Raw genomic sequence first — 23707 nt, 5'->3', positions numbered from 1 at the left:
AAGAAAATAAAATTGCAAACTTAAAGATAAAACTTCTTCTTTTGCTTATCCATGCTTGGTTTATGCTCCCATTCAGTTTCTCCTTTGACACCTCTTTGTACTCTTCTCAATCTCAAAGTGAATTGAGGACCCAACTCCTGCAATCCGACTTTCTCCTCATTTCTAAACACATAACGATGTCTTCTGAAGAACATGAAATCTCTCTGATTATGAATAGTAATCACCTGTCTACCCTCGATATCTGGTTTGTGTGGGAATAATGATTTAAACAAGTTACCAACAGAAGCACCCAAAGAAGTTTTGAAATTATTGAGCACAAGTTCAGGAATATGTGATGTAGCTTTACCGTGGCCTGGAATTTTTTTACCCTCAATATAGGAAGACACTGAGAAATAGTAGGTTGGCCCCTCTGGCAAGGCGATAAAAGTGATCCCATTGATGGTTTTCTTGTCTTCGTTTACCACCACCAAATGAGTGTAGCCTCTATTAGAACTCAATCTTGCCATATCATTCATCGAATAGTTTCTTTTCCGCTTAATGAACTTAATATCTTCGAATAGTTCCCCAAAACAATCAACAAAATTGTAGGCATGTCTGGTACAATTGGCAGATGTGGTTATTAGTATCTTAGGATCTTTTCCGTCTTTGAAATAGCTAGAAAAGTCTCCTTGTTGGTCGTCATCATCCTGCTTTTCATTTTCCTTTTCATCTTCAGAGTCAGAATTATCAACACTAGAATCAGAATCTTCAGGGTTCTTAATGGTTTCATCATACTCTCTTTTACCATCGATGGTATCTGGTACCTGTTTTGGCAAACCTTTTTCTCTTCTCTCTTTACGTTCCTCACGCTTGAGTTTCGATTTCTCCTTTTTGTGCTTGAGATTTATCTGTGTTCGCACATCCTTATTTTTGATCTTGAAATTCTTAGAAGTGGTGCCCATGGTTTATAGTGAAAGAGATATTTCTTAATGTTAACCTCATCTTGAGGTTGAAAATAAAAAAAAAAAAAAAAAAAAAAAATTTTTGTAGCGCCAAAATTTGGCGATGCTGTCACGTGAGTGAAATTCGGGTGGGAAATCGCTTTCCAGAAAAAAATCCCAATGAAACCTTCTCCGAGTAGATGAGATGGATATATCCAACCAAAAACAACCCTTCAAGAATGCTAAGGTCAAATGTGGGTGCCGCTCTTCGCAGCCTCACCAGAAATGCTTCTACCAAAGCTTACAACTCCTCAAAAGTGTTGAGGAAGTATCCTATTGGACAAGAGATTCATGGATTTGAAATTAAAAGAACTCTTGCAGTCCCTGAGTTTGCCTTTACAGCAGTGAATTTGGAACATAAGCGTTCAGGACTTGAATATCTTCATATTGATAGAAACGACAAGAACAATGTGTTTTCTATTTGTTTTAAAACTAATCCTACAGATTCTACTGGGTTGCCCCACATTTTGGAGCACACCACCTTGTGCGGGTCAGAAAAATATCCAGTGAGAGATCCTTTCTTCAAAATGTTGAATCGTTCATTATCCAATTTCATGAATGCTATGACCGGTCATGATTACACTTTCTATCCGTTTTCAACCACCAACAACAAAGATTTTGAAAATTTGAGAGACATTTATTTCGATGCTTGTTTCAATCCTCTCTTATCGAGTCAGGATTTCCACCAAGAAGGCTGGAGACTTGAAAATGAGGACCCAAATAATAAAGAAACACCAATCACATTCAAAGGGGTGGTTTACAATGAAATGAAGGGTCAATTTTCAAATGCTTCATATTTGTTCTACATCAACTTTTTAAACAAGATTTACCCAAGCTTGCATATTTCGGGTGGCGATCCTCAAGCAATCACCAATTTAAGCTATGAAGACCTAGTGGATTTCCATGCCTCAAGATATCATCCTTCTAATGCCAAAATCTTTTCTTATGGTGATCTACCATTGAGCGAAAATTTGGAATTTCTTAATAAGAATTTGGGTCATTTTGGTAAGCGTGCCAAGAAGCAAAGTAGACTGGATATTAAAGAACCAATTGATTTATCCAAATCCCAAGAAGTGTTTGTCGAAGGTCCGGTTGATCCAACTTTATCCGAAGATAAACAATATAAGGCCTCAATGACTTGGTTTGTTGGTAAGCCTGAGGATGTTTATGAGACTTTCGTGTTGAAGTTGCTCAGTAGTTTACTTTTGGACGGTCACGCCTCTCCATTTTTCAAGAAATTGATTGAGAGTGGGATCGGAAATGACTATGCTGTTACTTCTGGTGCTGAATCCATTACTGATTTGAATAGTTTCACTGTGGGGCTTCAAGGGTTGTCAAAGGAAGATATTCCAAAATTTGAAAAAATCGTCAATGAAGTTATGGAAGAGTGTGCCATTACTGGATTTGAAGATCAAAAAGTGGAGGCCATGCTTAAACAAATTGAATTAGGAAAAAAAGATAAAAAATCTGACTTTGGTTTGAATTTACTTTATTCAATTGTCCCTGGGTGGGTGAATCGTGTGGATCCTTTTGATTCCTTAGCGTTCGATGATGTCGTCAACGACTTCAAGATCAATTATGCCGCTGCCAAGGGACAATTCTTCCAAAATGTCATCAAGGAAAAGTTTTTGGGAAAGCCTGTTTTCAAGTTTGTGATGAAACCTGATGCCAATTACGAAAAGAAAGTCATTGATGAAGAAGCCACAAGATTATCCAAGAAACTTGAAACTTTGAATGAAGAGGATAAGGAGGTTATTTATGATCGTGGATTGAAACTATTAGAACAACAAACTAAGGAAGAGGATTTGTCATGCTTACCAACCCTTAGTGTAGATAAAGATATTCCAAGAGATGGTGAAGTTACTCCAGTTGATATTGCTGATAACTTAAATTACAAGCTCTTGAAAAGAATCACCGATACCAATGGTCTTTTGTATTTCCGTGCTCAAAAGAGTTTAGAAAATGCGGTACCATCAAGATTGGTTCCATATTTGCCATTGTTCTGTGAAGCGCTTATGAATGTCGGTACTAAGAATAAAACCATGGACCAATTAGAAGACGAAATCAAGTTGTACACTGGTGGCTTGAGCTCGTCAGTGTACGTGAAACCTTCAATCACTGATAACTTGAAACCAAAATTATTTTGGGAACTCCGTGGTGTTGCATTGAATTCGGAAGTTGGTAGAGTTTATGACCTTTGGACAGAAATTTTGAACGAGGTTGATTTTACCAACACCGAGAAATTGAAAACCTTGATCAAATCTTTGAACGCCAATAGTGTGAGTGACATTGCCAGTTCAGGCCATTCTTACGCTAGATCATTTGCTAGTGCCGGCTTGTCGCCAGTTAAAGAGTTTGGAGAATATCTTAGCGGTGTGAGTCAAATCAAATTTATCAATAAATTGAATGCGATTGTCGATGATGAAGAGAAATTGAGATATGAAATTGTTTCTAAATTGGAGGAAATTAAGGAAATCTTGATCAATAAAGATAACTTCAAATTCGGGTTGATTGGTGATAGTGAAACCGTTGAATCCAACCAATCCTTAATTGAAAAATTCTTGAGTGATCTCCCACAAAGTAACGTTGATAAAAGTACCATCGATTATGAATCACCAACATACTTTAATGAATTAAGATCTGAATTCTTTGGTATTACTGGCGCTAAACCAACGCTTCTTAGTCTCCCATACCAAGTTTCATACGCGTCATTGGGTCTTTTAGGTACTACATTTTTGAAGGAGGACAGTGCTTCTTTACAAATCCTTTCTCAATTATTGACCTTTAAATACCTACACAAAGAAGTTCGTGAAAAGGGTGGTGCCTACGGAGGTGGAGTTAGATATGGAGGGGTCGATGGGTTATTTGGATACTACTCCTATCGTGATCCAAACCCACTCAGGAGTATTGAATATTTCAAGAAATCTGCTGATTTTGCCCTTGACAATGCTTGGACTGCCGAAAATTTGAATGAGGCTAAATTGACAATCTTCCAAAGTATCGATGCGCCAATGGATGCTAAATCGGAAGGGATGATGTTGTTCCGTGACGGAATCACTGACCCAATGAGACAAGAGAGAAGAGAAAACTTGTTAGATGTTAACATTGAGGATATTAAGAATGTGACTGAAAAGTATCTTATAAATGGTATCAAGGATAGTAAGAGTCATAGAGTGGCGGTGATTGGTCCAAGATTGGAAGAATATGATGAAAGCAAATGGGAGATTATTGATTTCAGCTCTTGATTGCTAGTGATTTGTGACATGTAAATAACGTTTCTTATTGTTCATAAACTATCTATTAGATTTGATTTTTTATCAATACATTAAAGATAAAGAAGAAGAAAATTTTTGTTATTTATTCCTTATGGTAGCAAGTAGATATTCGATTCTCCAAATTATACAAAAAATGCAAAGATTAATACATATACGAAAAGCGTTACTAGAAAAGAAAGAGAGAGAGAAAAAAAAAAAAAAAGCTCGATACTTGCCAACCGAGACGATACATCGTAGACTATGAAAATGAAAGGAAGAAGCCTTTTATGAGAGGAAAAAAATTCATTAGATGGGAAATTTGATAAACTAAACAGATATTATCAGCCATTGAAATCATAAGATATGCTTTGATCTAAAGTAATTTCTCAAGTAATTAACTTGCCATGCACCCAAGGCCATGAGTAAAAAGATGGCACAAACAGAAAAGTTCTTGACTCTGGTGTTGGTAGATTCGTTAGTGTCTCTTAATCTTTCTTCTCTTCTTTTCAAGTAGTTCAATTCATCCACAAGTTCATCAGTCAATTCTTCAATTCTTCTCAACTCGACTTCAGCTGGCTTCAATTTTTCAGCAGCCTGGATGGCATTCCAATCTCTGGCAGCGGCACCAGCTTCGATGTCCAATTCAACTTCTCTAGAAAGAGATCTACCTCTATGCACTGCAGTGTTTTCAAAACAAACATCAAAGGCGGAATTTGAGTGGGAAGTGAAGGCAACTCTGACATTTCCAGCAAAGTCCTTCTTTCTACGGTATTCATTACCGACACTGTCAACGATGTAAAAGTTTAGCACTTGACCATCACCCACATGACCAGAAGAGTGGATTTTGGCAACAACTAATTGATTTTCGGTTACAAAGTCCCTGATGCAAAATGGGGTTGTTCTTGAGGAAGAAGCTGGCACATCGAACCTAAGGGCTTGGGTGCTTCCAAGGTATATGAAGAATAATATGAGAGACGAGATCACTGGCAACTGCATACTGGAATTGATCTTTGAATGTATTTTGATCCTATAATCGTCTAAATGGCCCTGTGTTTATCTTATTGCGACAAAGAGTTAATTGGGAATATTTCTCCTTTATGTTGTCAGAGATGGCACCTTCCTAATCTGATATGAATAGTAGGGGTTTTTCGTGGATCAAAATCAATCTTGTGTGTTATTTTTTTTCTCTCTCATTGAAAATTCGTGTCCACTTGGAAGGAAAAAAAAAAAACATTAGCACGTGACAATATATCCTTCATCATAGGGTGTATACACCCCTTATAGGACCAGGACTATTAACACGGGGCTTTGCACCCCTCTACTGAAAGTGTTTCAGCCTAAAGAGCCAAACCACGCTATGCGAAAGTCTCCGGGAGACACCGACTGCCTTATGGGTGTGGCTGAAGAGATTTTTCGTACAACAAGCGAATTCTAAGACAAGCTTATCAATATAAATGACCATTTTGCAGAGAGTTGTTATCTCCTGGTTAACTACCGTGTGAATGTGTCAAAATGGGCAATGGTCGAGGCTATCTGAGTTATTGCATATGATCACGCGCTGTGATTGGCTGATTCCCTATCAGCTGCTGACCGCTATCAACGTTGTGAGCCCTGTGTGGTTATCTAAACAATATATCAGGCGAGTGTAGCCTCCTTATCTATCTCGTTTCTTCTGTATCTTTTCTTCCTATTATCTCTCTCTTTGTCTTTTATTTTTTGGATCTCATCATCTAGCTTGATAAATCTTCTCCATAAATAAAAAAGAAAATCAAACATAAAAAAAAACATATAACCACAATGGCCGAAAAAACCGCTACTCTTTTAAAATACCTTGACTTGCCACAAAACGGAAGGGTCGTTGCCGGTATGTACTTTCTTTTCCCAAAACAATTCAAATTCTTTTGAAGACAGTCAATCTACACGAATGTGTATTTGAATTTATTGAAACTAATCTTAACTACATTAGAATATTTCTGGATTGATTCAGAATATAACGTCAGATCAAAGGGTAAAACCTTATCTAAGAAGGTCACTTCCCTTGACGACCTTCCAGAATGGAACTTTGACGGGTCCTCTACTGGTCAAGCTCCAGGTCACAACTCCGATGTTTATTTGAGACCAGTTGCTTACTACCCGGATCCATTCAGAAGAGGTGACAACATTATTGTTTTGGCGGAATGTTGGAACAGTGACGGCACTCCAAACAAATTTAACCACAGACATGCTGCAGAAAAGTTGATGACTGCTCACGCCAAAGAAAAGACCTGGTTTGGTATTGAACAAGAATATACGTTATTCGATCAATTCGATGATGTTTATGCTTGGCCAAAGGGTGGTTTCCCAGCTCCTCAAGGTCCTTACTACTGTGGTGTTGGTACCGGTAAGGTTTCCGCTAGAGATGTGATTGAAGCTCACTACAAGGCCTGTCTCTATGCTGGTATCAACATTTCTGGTATCAATGCCGAAGTTATGCCTTCCCAATGGGAATATCAAGTTGGTCCATGTGAAGGTATCTCTATGGGTGATGAATTATGGGCTTCCAGATACTTGTTGCACAGAGTTGCCGAAGAATTCAACGTCAAGATCTCTTTCCATCCAAAACCATTGAAGGGTGATTGGAACGGTGCTGGTTGTCACACTAACGTTTCTACTGAAGCTATGAGACAACCAGGTGGTATGAAGTACATTGATGCTGCTATTGAAAAATTGTCCTTGAGGCACAAGGAACATATTGCTCTTTACGGTGCCGACAATGAACAGAGATTGACAGGTAAGCACGAAACTGCATCAATGAGCACTTTCTTGTCTGGTGTTGCCAACAGAGGTGCTTCGATTAGAATTCCAAGATCTGTTGCCAAGGAAGGTTATGGGTACTTTGAAGACAGAAGACCAGCTTCCAACATTGACCCATACTTGGTAACTGGTATAATGGTTGAAACTATTTGTGGTTCTATTAGTGATGTTGACATGACTAAGGAATACGCCAAGGAGTCTGAAGAGTAAGCTCAAAATAAAAAAGTAGTGTCTTCCGTTTTTGTTGTTATTAATATTTTTACGTATTGTTGGTTCTCAGTTTAGTTTGGTTATATCTTTTTTTATCGGTTGCTATTTATTATCTCCTCTTTCTGTTAACTGTTTAACTATTATAGCTTTTTTTTTTTAATCATATGCAAATTTAGAGTGTGTGTTTCAAATAAAAGTGTTTGTAAGTATGCTTCCTCCCAAATGGACCTCAGGATAATTACTCTAAACTCCAATGAGATTGGTCTTGTGACTCAAGTTTTTGAGTCGCACAAAAACATTTTCAGATTCAGCATTCAAAGTATATTAGATTATTATAATTACTATAAAAATTAGTTGCCGTTTATCTCTAGGGTTGTCCGTACTCGGGGTTAGTCATTGGAGATAATAGTCTTAGGTACGAAGAAATATATCACCTCTCTGTCTCTCTGTCTCTCTCCCCGAATATGAATGTTTCAGCAATGGGTTTTTATGACCCCTAGAAGATTTCTTATCATTCGCAAATTAGTTTGCGAGTATCGGTTGGTAAAATCCCTTCGAAATTAGCTACAAATGAGTGGGGATAAAATCATCCTCTCACATGTGCTCCATAGATGTTGGGTCTATTTCTTCAATGTGCTTCTTATCGTAATTTGATGGTTTTATCGAATGAGTTTTTTATTTGTTTGCAAACCTCTTATTACTTTAGTTCAATAGCTAATGATTTAATAGTCTTCAATGCTGTCATATATATGTACATATGGGTGATGTGAAAGAGTCACATTTTTTGGGCTATGACTACAGCTTGAGTTTTGGATCAGATTATTTTCGATATTTCAGTTCCCGATATTTCAGTTCCCGATACTATTGCAGTATAAATACTAAATATTTGATATCTGTCATTTGGAAACGATACAAGTGTACCGTTAATCATCAGCTAAAACCTTTTCAAAGTTTATTCATGGGTTTTATGTGAGGCGATCCAGTTTTCTGGAAACGGCAATAGGTTTTTTCTTTACTTGTTTGATTCCAACATTTATGAGTCAAGTTATTCTCATATTTCATCTGATCCCATATCCATTCACTTCAACCTCTTTTTTTTGATTGTATCATTTTTTTTCTGGATGAGCATCAATCATCAGGATGATAATAATGTTGGATAATTGGGCATGCTATTGAAATTGTTCAATACCAACTGTGTGTGATCCAAGAGTTGATTTTCGTAATTGAATATTGAGTACACCCATGAAACAGTTTTTTATAACACTAAGAATAGTGTGAGAGTGACAGCTCAGGTATCAGAGGGTTTTTTTTTTGAAGCTGATGAAATTACATTTAAGAGTTACTTTTGAGCATGTTCCAGGTAAAAGAATCAAGTATGAATATTTAAAAATTAATAAAAGGGGATGCATTCCAAAGGTCGTTACAGCATTCATGACAAATTACTATAGCAAGAAGATTACTTGAACAGCAACACAACTCAAATAACATGTTTTGTTTATTGGAATATATATATATATATTAAGAAATCAATACCGAGTATATTACTTTGGGCTCCATTCAAAAATTTTTGTTTGACATTAATTGATAGATGATAGTGTCAAGAAAGGCAGTAAATATTACATCTTAGTCGTTCATTAAATGTGCAAGGAAAAAGGAGGACAGACCAGATTATTGGAGTCGATAAGTTCTTGCCATTGTGTCAAAAATGAGAATCTTAAATTCGTGAGAAGTCCCTGCCTGGTTAAAGGGGGTGGGAATTAGTCATTTATTTACCTCGTTCTTAAGCTAAGAACTTTGTATCAGACGAGAGGTTGTTAATAGCAAAAATAAGGCAAAAGAAATATAAAAGATCTTTTTGTTTGAGAACACTAACGTTTTTTTTTTAATATTAAAAACCAATGTATATTTAAATTCAGAAAGTATTCTGATTGAAAAATGCAACTAAAATCAAGTAATGAATAATGCAAGGTAGAAAGAAATGATACCGAAAATAAGAATGTCAAAAAGTGGAGATGCAGAAAATGAGAGAAACAAAAAATATTTAAAAAACCAAAAACAAAATATGACGAAGATAAAAATTATGCAAAGAGGATGAAAAAAATACTGATGATAAGATGAATTAATGTTCGCTTAACTATTAGAGCAAGAACAAGGCAATAAGACCGAAAACAGATGAGCCATAAGCGATGTTCTTTTGGTTACCAGCACCGGTTTGGATAAGTGGGGTAGTGACAGAAGTAGATGAAGCTGAAGTGACAGAGGTAGACAAAGAAGAAGTGAGAGAGGTAGACAAAGAAGAAGTGATAGAGGTAGAAGAGTTTTCAACAGTAGTACTGCTAGTCTTGCTCAAGGTCTTGCTGACAGTAGTGGCTTTAGTGGTAGAAGATTCTTTGCTAGAAGTAGTCAATTCTGGAAGAGAGGAAGTAGAAGATTCAACTGGAGCAGAAGTGATGGTAGAGACGGCGGTGGTGGAAGTCAAAGGACAAACAGTGGTGTAGGTGGTAACAACTTGGGAGGTGGTACTGGTGACACCGGTAGAGCAAGAATCTTCGGAACAGCTAGTGATAGTGATGAGAACGGTGACATCACTAGAAGTAGTGACAAAACTAGTGGTGTAAGAAGCAGTGGAGAAAATGTCGGTGGTTCCTGAAGCTGAACTGGTAGTGGTGGTCAAACTAGTAGATGGAACAACGGTTTCACTAGTAGCCTCGAGAGTAGTAATGGACTCAATTGAAGAAGATTCAATGGTAGTAGAATTAGCGATAGAAGATTCAATGGAAGAAGACTCGGAAGTGGTAGAAGATTCAGAGGTGGTTGGAATGGTGGTAGTGGTAGATGGGGTAACAGTGGTAGAAGATTTAGAGGTGGTTGGAGCAGTGGTTGGAATGGTGGTAGTGGAAGATGGAGTAACAGTGGTGAGCTCAGAAAGTGGACAGGTAGTAGTATACACGGTGGTGACTTCGACGGTGCTGTAGGTAACAGATTCAGTACAAGCAGTGTGACCTGCACAAGAGGTGATAGTGACTTCAGTAGTGGTCAAAGAGGTGTCAGTGACAACAGTAGTAGTCAATTGGGAGCCTGGAACAGTTTTAGAAGTAGTTTCCACAGATGATGAACTTGGGACAGTAGAAGTAGTTGCTACCGATGATGAGCTTTCACTGCTGAAAGCTGGTTCGAGAGTGGTGGTAGATTGTGGTTTGGAAGAGCTGCTTGACTCAATAACTGGAAGAGTGGTGGATAAAGTACTCAAAGCAGAAAGAGGACAAGTGGTAGTGTAAGAGGTGATAGTTTCAGTAGTGTGGATGGTGATGAGTGGCACACAGGTAGAGTATCCAGAACAGGAAGTAATGGTGTCAGTGACGGTAGTGAAATCTTTTTCGTAAACAACGGCAGTAGTCATTTGATCATCAGTAGAAGCAATAGTGCTATTAGTGTAGGGAGCCATTGCAGAGGCAACGGTGGCTAACAAGAAGACAGGCAAGAACATAATAATGATATGAGTTATTGAATTTATAAGATAATGATCCGTAAAGCTTGTCTGTTGACTGAGTAATATTTATATTGTTTTGTATCTAGGAATAATTAAACATAATTGTAAAATCAGTATACCGAGTGGATCCTGAGCTGTTATATAATTTGCCATTCTCGAGAAATGTTAGTTAATGTTGAAAGAAAAAATAAAAAATATCAGACATGCATGTCAGACACACAAACAAACACTGGCAGACGACGCGTTAGACGGGTCGACCAGGGCCCCGTCAGGTCGGTTATGCATGGCTTTGGCACAAGAAAATGTAAACAAAAAACAAAAAACCACTATATTGGTGACACACATGGCTCGACTAGGACTAATATCATCTAAAACCAGCAGATGCACTATACCTTATTGCTTACTGTTTATTCCCCCCGGTTTCGTTTACATTTATTTGTTGTTACAACGATTTTGACGTATTGTGAAAAAAAAAAAAAATCTGTTTTTGCCCAAAACATTCTTGATAAACTAAACGGTTTATTGTGAATGAAAATGAAGATATTGAAGAAAAAAAACACAAACAAAAGAGATGCATGTTCAGATCTTCCATTAACATATTATTGGAAAGAAATAATAATCGCCAAATTTAATATTCTAATTGATAATACCTAAGCGAGGTCCTGACACACTGAATTTGTGTACACAGTGTTTGAAGAACTGTGGTATTATCGGGATTCGGAAATACTTTGGTTTTTATGAGGATTAACTGAAATAAAATTTTCCGTGACATTATTTCACACATGGTTATTTTCAACTAAAATTCGATTCTATTGAATATTTACCGAAGTATGGTCTTAGACTAGTTATTAATCAGACCCTAAAGGTCTCACTTTGTAAGGACCGTCTTTTCACAGCATGTCAAATGATCAGCACTGCAACGAATCCCCAAGTTTTATCCGCGATAATAATGTTAATCGATCAAGCTCTCTTACAGTAATCATATTGCTAGAGTCTGAAAAACTGGAATTCAGGGGTCAAAAGATCATAGCAAATAATATTGTTGGAGCCGCCCGTTGTCCAAGACAACGCCAGACTGTTGCACTTCACCGGAAGTACCAGTAGAAGGATCAGACTGATTATCCATTACAAGCAACAGAGGTTGAGGTCGGTAAGTAGTTGTACAATGAGATGTTTTAACTTCAATAGTTAAGTTCTTCTACAGATTAAACTAGACTATATGATCACACGATCCTTAAATAATAAACTACCTTCCATGATAAGTGGAAGCTCTTTTGATACCCCTATAGGGGAATATTCTATAAATAAGAGTATCATATCCATACTCAAGGTTATTACTATTGTAAGAGATTTACAAGTTAGATAACAGCATAAATTCAGTTAGTAGTTCCAGCATCACATAACGTCATTGGTCAATGGGTGAGTGAATAATATCCTAGTAATCCGTCGTTGACTAAGCGAACCAACCTGCAACAGGTGTGGTGGTGCCAACAATAACCCATAAATAACTGATCTTATTGTTACACAACTTTTCAGATTTGATGTATTTCACATACTAACATCATCTGAACTTCTAATAAGAGTGTTGACGGAGTCCTCAATGGTGTTCGATTTGATGAGAGGTATTGCTATACTGATCTCAAACAGACATTGAAACTTCCCGTCAAAAGAGGTGTGTGTATACTACACATTCTTCGATTTATGGTATCTGTGATCATGCTAAAAATAAACTAGTAATTAAAGACAACATGCACCGCCGGATTGCGTGGGAGGAAAGGAGCAGGAACACTAACTGACTACCGTGATTTTATTCTCTTAACTCTGTAAAACACATTTACGCTACACGATGACGTGAAAGATTAAATCAAAACATGGACAAACGAGACGGACTCTGCACTTCGCTGTAATACAGGCAGAAATTTTCATTCGGTGCATGGATGCATAGTGGGACATGCAGCGGAATGTTTGACGAGGGTCCCCATGAAAACAAAAACAATAACAAAAAAATGAAATCTTGGTGATCTTCTGAATTAGTCTAAGACTTTCCAAAATATAAACAATTTGCTCCAAAAAAAATAAATGGAAATAAGGGAAAATCCCTAAAACTGATGACTGTTTGCCATTTTGAAATAGATCTGCTTCTCCAAAAATTTCAAATACATTGTATTATAACTCATAGTTTCATCATGCGACCTGTTACCATGAAAACTATTTTGCCCTACATTTTCTACCACAAGGCCTAGAGAACCATTCTACAAATAACAAGAGCGAATTCTTTTAATGGCGATAATAAGATGTAATATTGGCAATTTGGCAGAGTATGAAGTATAATATAGAATGATATAAAAATGGAAAAGAATATTATTTGACAAAAAAAAAATAAAACTAAAACAAGATTAGCTCAGTCAAAACTTGACATCCCAACTATCCAACTTCATTGTCCCATTATGTTCAAAATTTGAATGCATCTTGAAGACATCCTTCAAAATATGTGGTTCATGTAATGCTTTTCTCTTCAGAGCATAATGCACCGATCTATCGAAATAGTCCATCAACTGAGGTTTATAGTCAGGGTGAGCACATCTATTAATGATTTCCAAAGCTCGTTCTTTTGGAGACATTCCTCTTAAATCAGCCAAGCCTTGTTCAGTGACAATGACATCGAGGTCATGTTCTGTTTGATCAACATGGCTAGCAAATGGAACGACACACGAAATTCCAGTAGGGTCAATTTTAGATGGGCGAGCAGATGGGGTATGCATCACTGACAATTTAGCATTTCTAAGAAAGTCAGCAGACCCTCCAATTCCATGCAACATTTTAGATCCGCTGACATTTGTAGAATTGGCATGGCCATAAATATCAACTTCGACCGGGGTATTCATGGCAATAAGACCCATACGGCGAATAATTTCAGGAGAATTTGATACAGTTTGCGCCCTTAAACAAAGCTTGGAACTGTAAAGGTCCCAATTGTTAAAGAATCTTTCGAATCCTTTTTCAGTAAGCCTGATGGAGGTAGCAGTGGCGTAATCTAAGGTTCCTTTTTCGAAAAAATCAAGGAAAGAGTCTTGCAAAACTTCCGTCCAAACGGTAAGATTCTTGAAAGATGACTGCGCAAGCCCTTCAATAACTGCATTGGCTATATTACCGATACCAGATTGTAGTGGATGCAAATTTGCAGGCATTCTTCCTAATTTGACTTCGTGTTCTAGAAATTCAATCAAATGATTGGCAATAGCTCTCGAAATATTATCCGACGGGGTATTTGCCGGAACTCTATCGGACATCGTGCTTTCAACAATAGCAACCACGCGATTCGGGTCTACAGGGATGGAATCGCGTCCGCACTTATCATCGACACGTACATATGGATAAGCTGGTCTAAATGGAGGGAAAGTAGGCATATCGATATCATGAAGGCCTTCAAAAGATGGTATGGCGGTATTAACCTCGATAATAACTTTATCAGACACACTGATAAACTCTGGGGAGCTGCCGACCGCTGGACCAGGGACAATTGAGCCATCTTCTTTGATTGCTGTGGCTTCAATTATGGTGTAGTCTAACATATCATTTTCCTTATCCTTGGTATAATACCCATAGGTCAAGTCTTGAGGGAACATGGACAAATGTTTATCGAAAAACTGGGTTCTCCCATCATTGATAGCGTTGGCAATTGGTTTACCGACCTGATGAGGTGCCCTTCTAAGGATCATATTGAGATCGGCCCATCTACTTTCTTCGGGGCCGGCGCTAGCGCCGATAAACAAATTGAAGGCAAGTTTCCCTTGTAACCCGGTGGCCTCGACATGATTAGCAAGGGCGTTTGGAACTACTTTTGGAGAACCTACTCCCGTGAAGCCTGACCAGCCAATGTACTGGCCGTGTTTGAAGAGGTCAACACACTGTTCAGGGGTCTTTAGCTTAGGGAGGTATTGAGGGTATCTCACCCGTTGTTTGAGTATGGCCGACATTATGTAACTGAGGGGCGGTGTATTATGTCAGCAGGAGTACAAAAGGAAAGAGAGCGAGAAAAAGTCAGCAATGGGTGCTCATACATATATATATATATATATAAATATTACCACACATACAACAGAGACCCACTGCGACAATCGTGTCAAAAAGCTGCATGCGGGGAAGAAGGTGGGGTGCGTACGGAGTCCAACAAAACAAACAACCGCCCACCCATCCAAACACCCGGTAGGTGCGACATACCACTGCCTCGGGTCTGATAAAAAAAACCCAGACACTCATACATCCACAGAAAAAAAAAACTGTTTACGCTAACAGACTGAAATATCTGTCTGATAAGTACCACCCTATATATTTCTCTCTATTGTATTATCTCAAAGACCAATCAAACAATGGGCCACGATGATGAAGACGCAATAGAACTCTTGCCAGTACACGTCACCCCGACCACCTCCCCAGTGTACAACCTGGGTGTTGATGCTTTGGATAATAGTAACCATCGCATGTCTCCCCATCATTTGCACTCTCCATCCCATCATAATCCTCAACACTCTTTTGGCATCAATACTCAGAATGCTAATGATTCTTACAAACCTTCAAATAGTGGTGCCCTTCTCACAGTAGACAAGCCAGCATTCTATCTTCTAGTATTGTTATACTTCCTCCAAGGTATCCCTGTCGGTTTGGCCTTCGGATCAATCCCGTTCCTCATGAAATCCTCCCATCTTTCATACTCGCAGTTAGGCACGTTCTCCTTGGCCTCGTACCCATATTCTCTCAAACTTTTCTGGTCTCCATTTGTAGATTCTTTTTATAGCAAGAAAATTGGCCGTCGTCGTTCATGGATCATCCCCGTTCAGTCACTTACCGGTTTGGTGTTTATCATTCTTGGCTTTAGAATCGACACCTATTTTGCCGATTTGTCCAAAAATCTAAATACCTTAACATTCTGCTTTTTCGTCCTCGTGTTAATGGCATCTACCCAAGACATTGCCGTCGATAGTTGGGCTCTTGTCATCCTATCCCCGGCCAGCAAAAGTTACGCTTCTACTGCACAAACTGTAGGTTTAAACACCGGCTACTTTCTATCATTCACAGTATTTCTTGCATTCAACTCGAAAGAATTCATGAACAAATATTTCCGGTCCACCGCCAACCAAAAAGACGTTGGCCTCATATCTTTGGGCCAGTACATGGTTCTCAGTGGGATTATTTTCTTGGCCTGTACCGCGTTTGTGGCACTCAAGGTTCCAGAAGTCCCGGCCCATCTTCAGTCCCAGCAGAAAAGGCTTGAAGATGATGGATTGGCATTCGGTCAAGAGGATGATGATGACCCATTCAACCGGTCTAGCGGATGGGAAAACCTCAGGAAAACTTACTCGAAAATGTATCGTGTTTTATCGCTTTATCCCGTTCAACAATTCATAATTATTCTTCTCATTTGCAAATTTGGATTCCTCATAAATGAAGGGGCCACCAACTTAAAACTTCTCGATAGAGGGTTTTCTAAAGAAGATCTTTCTTTGACTGTCCTCATTGATTTCCCATTCGAAATCATCTTTGGGTACTATGTCGCAAAATGGTCTCGCGGGAATTCCGCGCTTAATCCTTGGCTATATGGGTACGTTGGCAGACTTGTTGCCGCACTTCTCGGTCAAATTGTGGTTTACATTTTCCCGCAACGCCCAGATCCAACTACAGGCCAACTTGTGTCAACCGTTACCTCCTGGTACTTTTTATTAGTGATTATCCAACATTTGTTCAGCTCTTTAATGAGCACTATTCAGTTCGTGTCATTATCAGCTTTCCACACAAGAATCGCTGACCCAACCATTGGTGGCACCTATATGACTACTCTCAACACCCTCAGCAACTTTGGTGGCACATGGCCTAAATTCTTTTTATTGAAATTCATTGATAGAATGACATTTGCAATTTGTGCCCCGGAAGCATTAACCTCCAATGATGCTTCTGTTGCCTCATTCGAGAAATTTTGGACTAATGTTAAGGAGTTCCTCAGTCTCACGGCATCCACACTTGAGTCCCAAACATATTTCCCAACCACCCCAAGTTTGGAACAACTATCACTCTTCTCTAGTTATAGTGCTTCTAAATTTGATATATCTAAGTTTCTCACTTACTTATCTACAACATTCTCGACATCAATCACCTCCGTTGCTGCGCTTTCCGCCTCGACCTCTTCATCAATTGCTGCCTACTCAAGATACACTACTACCGAAAAAATTGATTTCTGGTCCAACAGTGGTCAAAGTTCCAACTTACCAACTTGTGCAACCGATCCTACCAAACAGGTATGTGTTGGTATTTTTGGTGGGGAGTGCATGGTGGTGAAAGATGGGTACTACGTGATGAATATCTTGTGTGTTCTTGTTGGTACAGGGTTGTTGGTTGGGCATATTTGGAGAAAAATTGGGGAGTTGCAATCATTAGGAGAGGCAAGTTGGAGAGTCAAATGATGACATTGATAGTTCAGTTCTTTTCTAGTAGCATTTTTTTTTTTTTTATTTTGCAAATCTCTGGTATAGTGATAGAACAATTTTATTATCCAATACACTGGAGCGACTTGTATTTTTGTAATTTCAACATTTTCTATTTACGTGTTGAATGTTGTTGGGCTGGTCTCCTCTTTATGCCAAAAAAAAAAAAAAAAAGAAAAGACGATCCCATTAAAAAAATGAAAACAATGTCCTAGAAGGCGGAGAAATGAGATGGAGGAAAGATCCAAACTAAAATTACAAAAAATAACACATTCTCTAAAATTACTCGTCTATACTAAAAATATGGTCCGCTTGGAGTGGTATATGCTATTACAATAAAATAGCACAACAACACTGAAAAAATAAAAACAAAAACACATACATACACATACACTCCCAAGCCAGAAAAAAATTTCATTTTTTATTTTTCATATTCTTTTGTAAGATTTTCTAAAGAGTATATATCAGTACTCATTGACCACAAAATCTCGACATATAAATGGCTGTCACAATCTCAAAATACCCAGCCGCAAACCCACCGATTAATTCTGGTAAAGAATGGAAATAAATGGTAGTTATTAGAAGCATCCAGGACCATAATCCTAATAACATCCAAGTCACCACCGGAGGAGTGCCCAAGAACGCCAAGATTTCCATAATCTTACCTCTTCCACTTGGACGATGAGCAGGCATCAGCTGGGCCTTGTTTCTGAAGGTAGCAAAGTCAAGATCAAATGACCATTTGCAGACAAGAACTTCGAGAAGCTCACTACTATTGACAAGTTGATGGAAAATGTGGTTAGTTTCATACAATTTCCGAATTTGAAGCACCGAAAGAGGTAAAAGTTCAAACCAGAGGAAAAGCGACGCATGAACAAGCAAGAAACAATGACCACTTGGATCATGACCACCTTTCCAATTACCGCCGACTCTTCGACATATAGCAGAGGATATCTTAGCCTCATAAGCATCCACATCTGAATCACTAATACCATCGCTGTTAGGGACCAATGGACCAGGACCTAAGTAGCTGCCAGAGTCGATTTCAATCTTCCTTAATTCATTTTTCAAGTCAGGATTTCTATCAATGTAGTTCAATAACCTCTCAGAGTGGGCAATACTAGTACATTTACCTCCAGTAGCAAGGAACACCCGGTCCATCAAAGGCCGGCCAAAAAACCATTGGGTGAAGAAAACCCACCACAATGTGGCCATCAAGTAACGTAAAATGCTTCCACTAACCTTCCTAACGGGTATGCAACTTTTACCATCTGCCAGTTTCGGAGATAATGGACTAATTTTCAAAAGGACCCAACTGCCGATAAGGTAAAAGTATACTGCACTGGTCCAGCCCCATCCTTGCTTGACGAAAATTACGTTGATGATATTACGCTTCTGCGTAAAGTAGTTCTTGTGGAGCAACCAGTCATTTTCTAGTTCATTCCCACTCAAAAACAAAGTCCTTACCAAATGCATAACTTGACCAACCATCATAATCGTTGGATATATACAAAGTACAACAAGTTCGGGACCGGATAATCTCAATTTCCTGGCGGTGGCGGAGATGAGCTTCGTTACTTTGTTCAAAGGCAATTCATACACCGAGGACTCCGAATATGATACGTTTGAATCACCTAGTAGTGGCGACTCTGAGGCGCTATTGTTACTTTTTCCTTTCGGTAACGATGTGACTTTTGACAGAGATTCATCATGTGGAGAGAACGAAGACATTGCGATTGATCTTTTCTCGTATTTCCCAATTATCACGAGGATTGCTCTTTGCTTGTATGTTTCTTCACTGTATTATATATCTATTAGATAAAAATTATTGGACACACCAATGTATTTTATTATTCTTTGCTCATAAATTGATGAGATGAATAAATGTGGTATAGCTGAAGCCCCAGTTTGCCATCGGATTTTTGTGCTTTCTAGCTTTCATTTTTTTTCCATCTAATCGATTACATAAGCGCGGAGCTTTTTGTACTTTACACTCATTTTAATCATTTACGCCCATTTCAACACCCAAAGAGAACAAAACAGAAAAATATAGTATAGAAATATATAGTATAAATATAATAAAAAATGGGAAACGAAGCGTCTTGTATTGTATTGTGTAGTAGGACTTTACATGACAGTGTTCCTTCTTAAATCCAGATCGTACCTCCGCACCACCCTAGGCCTCAAGATCTCTTCACTGCTTCCATTTCTGAAAGAACTAGAGTAAATAGACGGAGCGCTATTTGCTTCTCTTGACGAATTGCTCCTTTGCAAACCTTGTTGAGATGGTCCGGTTGTACTCATCCGACCAACAGTTCCCGTGGACCTCGATGGTGCTGATGCCTGGAACCCAGATTCATCCTCTGAAACATCTATTTCTTCGAAATCTTCATCGTCCATGTAATCAGGAAATGTAGGTTGGGTGGAAGAAACCGGAAATTCAAAGGATTCTAAATTTGCGACGCCAAAGAAGTTCTCTGAGCCAGAGGCGGAAGAAATGCTGGTATCATTGGTGTGCACAGAATTTTCTTCATTTAAGTCATTATAATTTTGATCGAATTCATTGTTGTGACCATCTTCACCATTGGTATCTGCTGAACCCGGTAGGATTTGATGGAATTGCATATCGTCATCCCAAGAAAGCAACGCCGTTGTGTTAGATGACGAGGAAGAGGTATGTGATTGATCAATGGTCGGGTTAAAACTACTATCATTAAAAATGCTCCCCAAATGCCTGAGGTTCAAATCACTGAAAAGATTAGTTTTGAGAATATTTGTCAATTCCGAGCCTTCCATCGCTGGAATCGATGGGTTACAGTTACTGAGTTTTCCCAGAGCTGGTGGGAAGCTGAGACCACCAGGAGAATTTATTGGAGTAATCGACTGCAATGCTACTATCCCACTGGATGCTCTGGATGTTGTAGAATGTGGTGAGTTATTTGATAACCATTGACCGACCAACACGTAAAAGTTTTGCGCTAACGTATTATAACTAGTTTTTATGTCATTGAGAATATAATGATATGAGCTTCGACGACTATTAATCTCTTCCAAAGTTTTCGATTCATATTTAATAAGTTTATCCAATACTGCTTTGATTCTCATGGAAGAGTTGACAGCAACATCGGTACAATTGAGAATCTTGAGGTTCTCATATTTGGATAAGTCATCATTAATTGTTTCCTCAAGTTTCGCAGCCTCAGGCTTTAAGCTATTAAGGAGGGGAACCCAATGATTTTTAAAAGTAGATTCAAATTCCATGAGTTTTGGAATATAGAAATTAGAAACTTTTTTCAACATGTAAATGTTTTCTTTAATCGTTCTATTTAAAGAGTCATTTTCATTTTCATCGACTTTCAACTTTTCCATAACTGACACTTTTTTGGCCTTTGATTGAAGGATTTTGAAGACCGTTTCGTCATAATTTGTCCTCAATGTTTTGCTTTGGTTAGCTTTTTCGTGGATTTTCGATTCAAGTTCTTTTGTCTTTCTGCTGATTTCAGTTTTCTCATTCAAGAATTTATTGAACATGTTTTCAATTGTCTCGCTACCTTTTCTCAGGATGTTATATTTTTCTTGCTCACTTTGGATCGTATTTTGGTATTTGATAATTTCAATCTTTAAGGCACTAATCTTTTGGTTAATTGTCAGAATCAAGCCATCTTTAACCCGCAAATCTTCCAATAACATCAACAACTTCTCCTCTTGTTGCTTGGTTCTCCCCGTTAGACCTAATAACTTTTTCTTTAAGTTTCTCGACTCGCCATCTATCTCTGATATTTCCTCCTCGTACATTTTATATATGGATTGATAGAGCACATCATGGGCCTGTTTTAACTCTTCTTGATGGTCTGACTGACGTTTTACTGTCACCGCCAAAAGAAGAAACAACACGAGTACTAACCACTCTTCCATAACAATAATTTTCTAGGCAATTGATGAAATGGTCAGTTGATAGTAAACCATGCGACGCTAAAAAAAGTTTGACATTAATTGGTGATGGGGAAGTAATGGGGCGCTAAAAAAAAAAGGCTGATTTTTTTGTGCCACCCCCAAAAATAGACGTTTTTAGTACTGATAATCCGTTTTTGTAGTGCTGGTGTCCGTTCTCAATTGGTGCTATTCGCTTTTACTATAGTAACGCAAAAAGTTGTCAGCCTGCCACCTGAATTTTTCAATGTGCGTTATCACATGTACCACACCCACGGGTAATAAATACTACTAAGGGCACCGAACACGGCAGACAAAGCCGTCTTTTATTGTGACAGTTGCTGCCCATATACATCAGAATGAAAAATGGCAGCATAGGGACTACAATTTATTAGTTTGGAAATACAGTAATTTCTTCTCAAAGAGAACTTTGTGAGACCGAAGGTTTGATCAGTAATTTTTTTGTAAATGACGTACTAATTATGCAACGGTTAAGTAGCACCCCGCAAGGTGATTTTCTCAACATAGCAACACCACAAACCTGAATTTTGAATACAAATCAACCAGAGTTATATTTTGAAGAAGCAGTTGAAGAAAAAGCCAGGTTTAAATTTAAAATTACAGATTCCTATATTCAGGTGAAACTGATAAATACGCGTAAATTGGTGTGTGCATTGAGGATGTTGAAGTCTGTAATATTAACTTGATTTTTGTAATAAGGTGATATCCGTCGGTGTCATGGAAAGGCATCGCTGCCATAGAAGGGCATCGCTGCCATAGAAGGGCATCGCTGCCATAGAAGGGCATCGCTGCCATAGAAGGGCATCGCTGCCATAGAAGGGCACCGCTACCATAGAAGACACAAGGAAAGAATCCGGCTATATCCGCAGGATACTGGCGGCTTCCGTAGAAGTATATAAAGAGGACTCTGGTCCACTACAAGTAAGTAGTATAGTATGAATAGAAAGCATCCATTCTTAGTACCAGACTCACTAGTAGCCATTGCAATTTTTTTATTAAAATAATATGTAAGGAATAAGTGGTTTAGTACCTCTTTAAATATATAATGAGTATGGAATAGTAATTATAAAAAAAGGGATAAGATAAGGATCCGATAATAAGTAATTGATTAGGTAATGAATGAACAATACTGGTGGTATATGTTACAAAGTTCCTGTGTTTTACTATAATAAGTAATAGGAATGGATGTGTAGTATAATATATATATTCCAAGCCAATAATAATTTTTATTTTTGCTATTATTATTATCATATCACCAAAGGCTTACAATAGTCAATCACCTTATATCAAACGAAAAGCATTAAAATTAAAATAAATCTGCAAGAAGAAACAAAAGAACATGGGGTAAACAAAACAAAAATAAAAACGAAAAAACAAATAATATATCATACTGTTTGCGAATATAATTTAAAGGAACTCAACACGAATTCTTCTTACAGCTGGCATTTGTGACTGCTGTACTGGTTCTTCAATCTTCTTCGGAAGTTCAACCTGCTTTGGAATATTTATCTTCTTAGGAAGTTCTACTTTCAAGATTCCATTATCATAGTCAGCAGTAAGTTTCGAGTGATCAACCTTTACCTCTTTTGGGATTTGGATCTTTCTTTCAAAACTTCCAGTCTCAATTTCGTTCAAGTGGCCCTTTAGTACCAGATCTAAACTATCGGGTCTAGGAAGGGTACCGGTCACAGATAATAAACTGGCAGTTTTGTTGAAATCAACATTGATTTGCTCCCTGGTGGTACCTGGAATGGATACGAGTATTTCAATGCTATCTCTGGTTTCCCTGACATTTATTGGAGGAACGATAACCGAAGAAGATGGCTTGATACGATCTTTCTTCTCATCATGACCTTCTCTTTTGGAACGTGATTGGTTCTTCCTCGGAGATTCGGTTTTTGACCGTTTCACATTGTCGGCGGTTTTGCTAATGTGTCTTTTGACAGCTTCTGATTTGGATGGGCAGAAAGGAGGAATAGCAGCATCCTTTGAGTTGTTTGGTACAGCAGCAAATAATTCAGGAGTTAAAATATCAGATAAGTCTCTATAATTGCCAATGAAGGGGTTAAGATCACAAGAACCAGATAATGCAGCAGGTGCACGGTAGAAAGCAGGAGTATCAAAAAGAATGGACATTTTGGTCGTAGCGTTGAAAAAGGATGTTTTTTTTTATAAAAATAAATAAATAAGGAAAATTTAATTGTTGATTATTAATAATAGAAAAATAAAATAAACTACAGAAAATTATGAGAGATTCTGGTGTCGCTTTATACGCAGATTCTGTTCGCCACCTTGGTCTGCGCGCGAATCTTCTAGAACTATCAGGCATCTAGAAAATTCTGAAGCTTCTAGCAGTAGAACTTACTAGAACAGTAGGCGAAGCCTGATGATGCTATACACCAGAGAGCTCTGGCGTCTTTATTGTTTTGATCATGTGAATACATGTGGCATATAGTATAGTGCGTATTAAATTAATGAATGATAAGATAAATTATCATACTGATCCGTATATACACATTCACACACACACCTCTCTCTCTCTACTTCCGCTTC

At 38.1% G+C, this 23707-nt stretch overlaps 10 protein-coding genes across 10 annotated transcripts; 3 read left to right on the top strand and 7 right to left on the bottom strand. All coding sequences in view use genetic code 12, as the record gives it.

The window, feature by feature from the left end:
• Positions 1 to 20: 20 nt before the first annotated feature.
• Positions 21 to 941, bottom strand: RPF1 (rRNA-binding ribosome biosynthesis protein RPF1; the record flags this gene model as incomplete). Its single annotated transcript, XM_064998739.1, has 1 exon — positions 21 to 941. The coding sequence occupies one exon, from the start codon at positions 939 to 941 to the stop codon at positions 21 to 23; it is 921 nt and encodes a 306-aa protein (XP_064854811.1).
• Positions 942 to 1159: 218 nt separating this feature from the next.
• Positions 1160 to 4225, top strand: CYM1 (pitrilysin family metalloprotease; the record flags this gene model as incomplete). Its single annotated transcript, XM_064998738.1, has 1 exon — positions 1160 to 4225. The coding sequence occupies one exon, from the start codon at positions 1160 to 1162 to the stop codon at positions 4223 to 4225; it is 3066 nt and encodes a 1021-aa protein (XP_064854810.1).
• A 363-nt stretch (positions 4226 to 4588) lies between these two features.
• On the bottom strand, positions 4589 to 5230 carry ERV25 (Erv25p; the record flags this gene model as incomplete). Its single annotated transcript, XM_064998737.1, has 1 exon — positions 4589 to 5230. The coding sequence occupies one exon, from the start codon at positions 5228 to 5230 to the stop codon at positions 4589 to 4591; it is 642 nt and encodes a 213-aa protein (XP_064854809.1).
• Positions 5231 to 6031: 801 nt separating this feature from the next.
• DASC09_051370 (glutamate--ammonia ligase) lies at positions 6032 to 7237 on the top strand (the record flags this gene model as incomplete). Its single annotated transcript, XM_064998736.1, has 2 exons — positions 6032 to 6098; positions 6201 to 7237. The coding sequence occupies 2 exons, from the start codon at positions 6032 to 6034 to the stop codon at positions 7235 to 7237; spliced, it is 1104 nt and encodes a 367-aa protein (XP_064854808.1).
• A 2137-nt stretch (positions 7238 to 9374) lies between these two features.
• On the bottom strand, positions 9375 to 10724 carry DASC09_051360 (uncharacterized protein; the record flags this gene model as incomplete). The annotated part of the gene is made up of 1 exon (XM_064998735.1): positions 9375 to 10724. One exon carries the CDS (start codon positions 10722 to 10724, stop codon positions 9375 to 9377), a length of 1350 nt encoding a protein of 449 aa, XP_064854807.1.
• Positions 10725 to 13132: 2408 nt separating this feature from the next.
• DASC09_051350 (uncharacterized protein) lies at positions 13133 to 14704 on the bottom strand (the record flags this gene model as incomplete). The annotated part of the gene is made up of 1 exon (XM_064998734.1): positions 13133 to 14704. One exon carries the CDS (start codon positions 14702 to 14704, stop codon positions 13133 to 13135), a length of 1572 nt encoding a protein of 523 aa, XP_064854806.1.
• A 393-nt stretch (positions 14705 to 15097) lies between these two features.
• Positions 15098 to 17182, top strand: DASC09_051340 (uncharacterized protein; the record flags this gene model as incomplete). Its single annotated transcript, XM_064998733.1, has 1 exon — positions 15098 to 17182. The coding sequence occupies one exon, from the start codon at positions 15098 to 15100 to the stop codon at positions 17180 to 17182; it is 2085 nt and encodes a 694-aa protein (XP_064854805.1).
• A 492-nt stretch (positions 17183 to 17674) lies between these two features.
• Positions 17675 to 18934, bottom strand: DASC09_051330 (Scs3 protein; the record flags this gene model as incomplete). The annotated part of the gene is made up of 1 exon (XM_064998732.1): positions 17675 to 18934. One exon carries the CDS (start codon positions 18932 to 18934, stop codon positions 17675 to 17677), a length of 1260 nt encoding a protein of 419 aa, XP_064854804.1.
• Positions 18935 to 19330: 396 nt separating this feature from the next.
• DASC09_051320 (uncharacterized protein) lies at positions 19331 to 20998 on the bottom strand (the record flags this gene model as incomplete). The annotated part of the gene is made up of 1 exon (XM_064998731.1): positions 19331 to 20998. One exon carries the CDS (start codon positions 20996 to 20998, stop codon positions 19331 to 19333), a length of 1668 nt encoding a protein of 555 aa, XP_064854803.1.
• A 1563-nt stretch (positions 20999 to 22561) lies between these two features.
• Positions 22562 to 23290, bottom strand: DASC09_051310 (Hsp20/alpha crystallin family protein; the record flags this gene model as incomplete). Its single annotated transcript, XM_064998730.1, has 1 exon — positions 22562 to 23290. One exon carries the CDS (start codon positions 23288 to 23290, stop codon positions 22562 to 22564), a length of 729 nt encoding a protein of 242 aa, XP_064854802.1.
• Positions 23291 to 23707: the final 417 nt, after the last annotated feature.

The sequence above is a fragment of the Saccharomycopsis crataegensis genome (assembly GCF_037102585.1).
Source record: "Saccharomycopsis crataegensis DNA, jcf7180000000085, whole genome shotgun sequence".
NCBI lineage: Eukaryota > Fungi > Ascomycota > Saccharomycetes > Ascoideales > Saccharomycopsidaceae > Saccharomycopsis > Saccharomycopsis crataegensis.
This window is presented reverse-complemented; position numbering and strand designations above follow the sequence as displayed.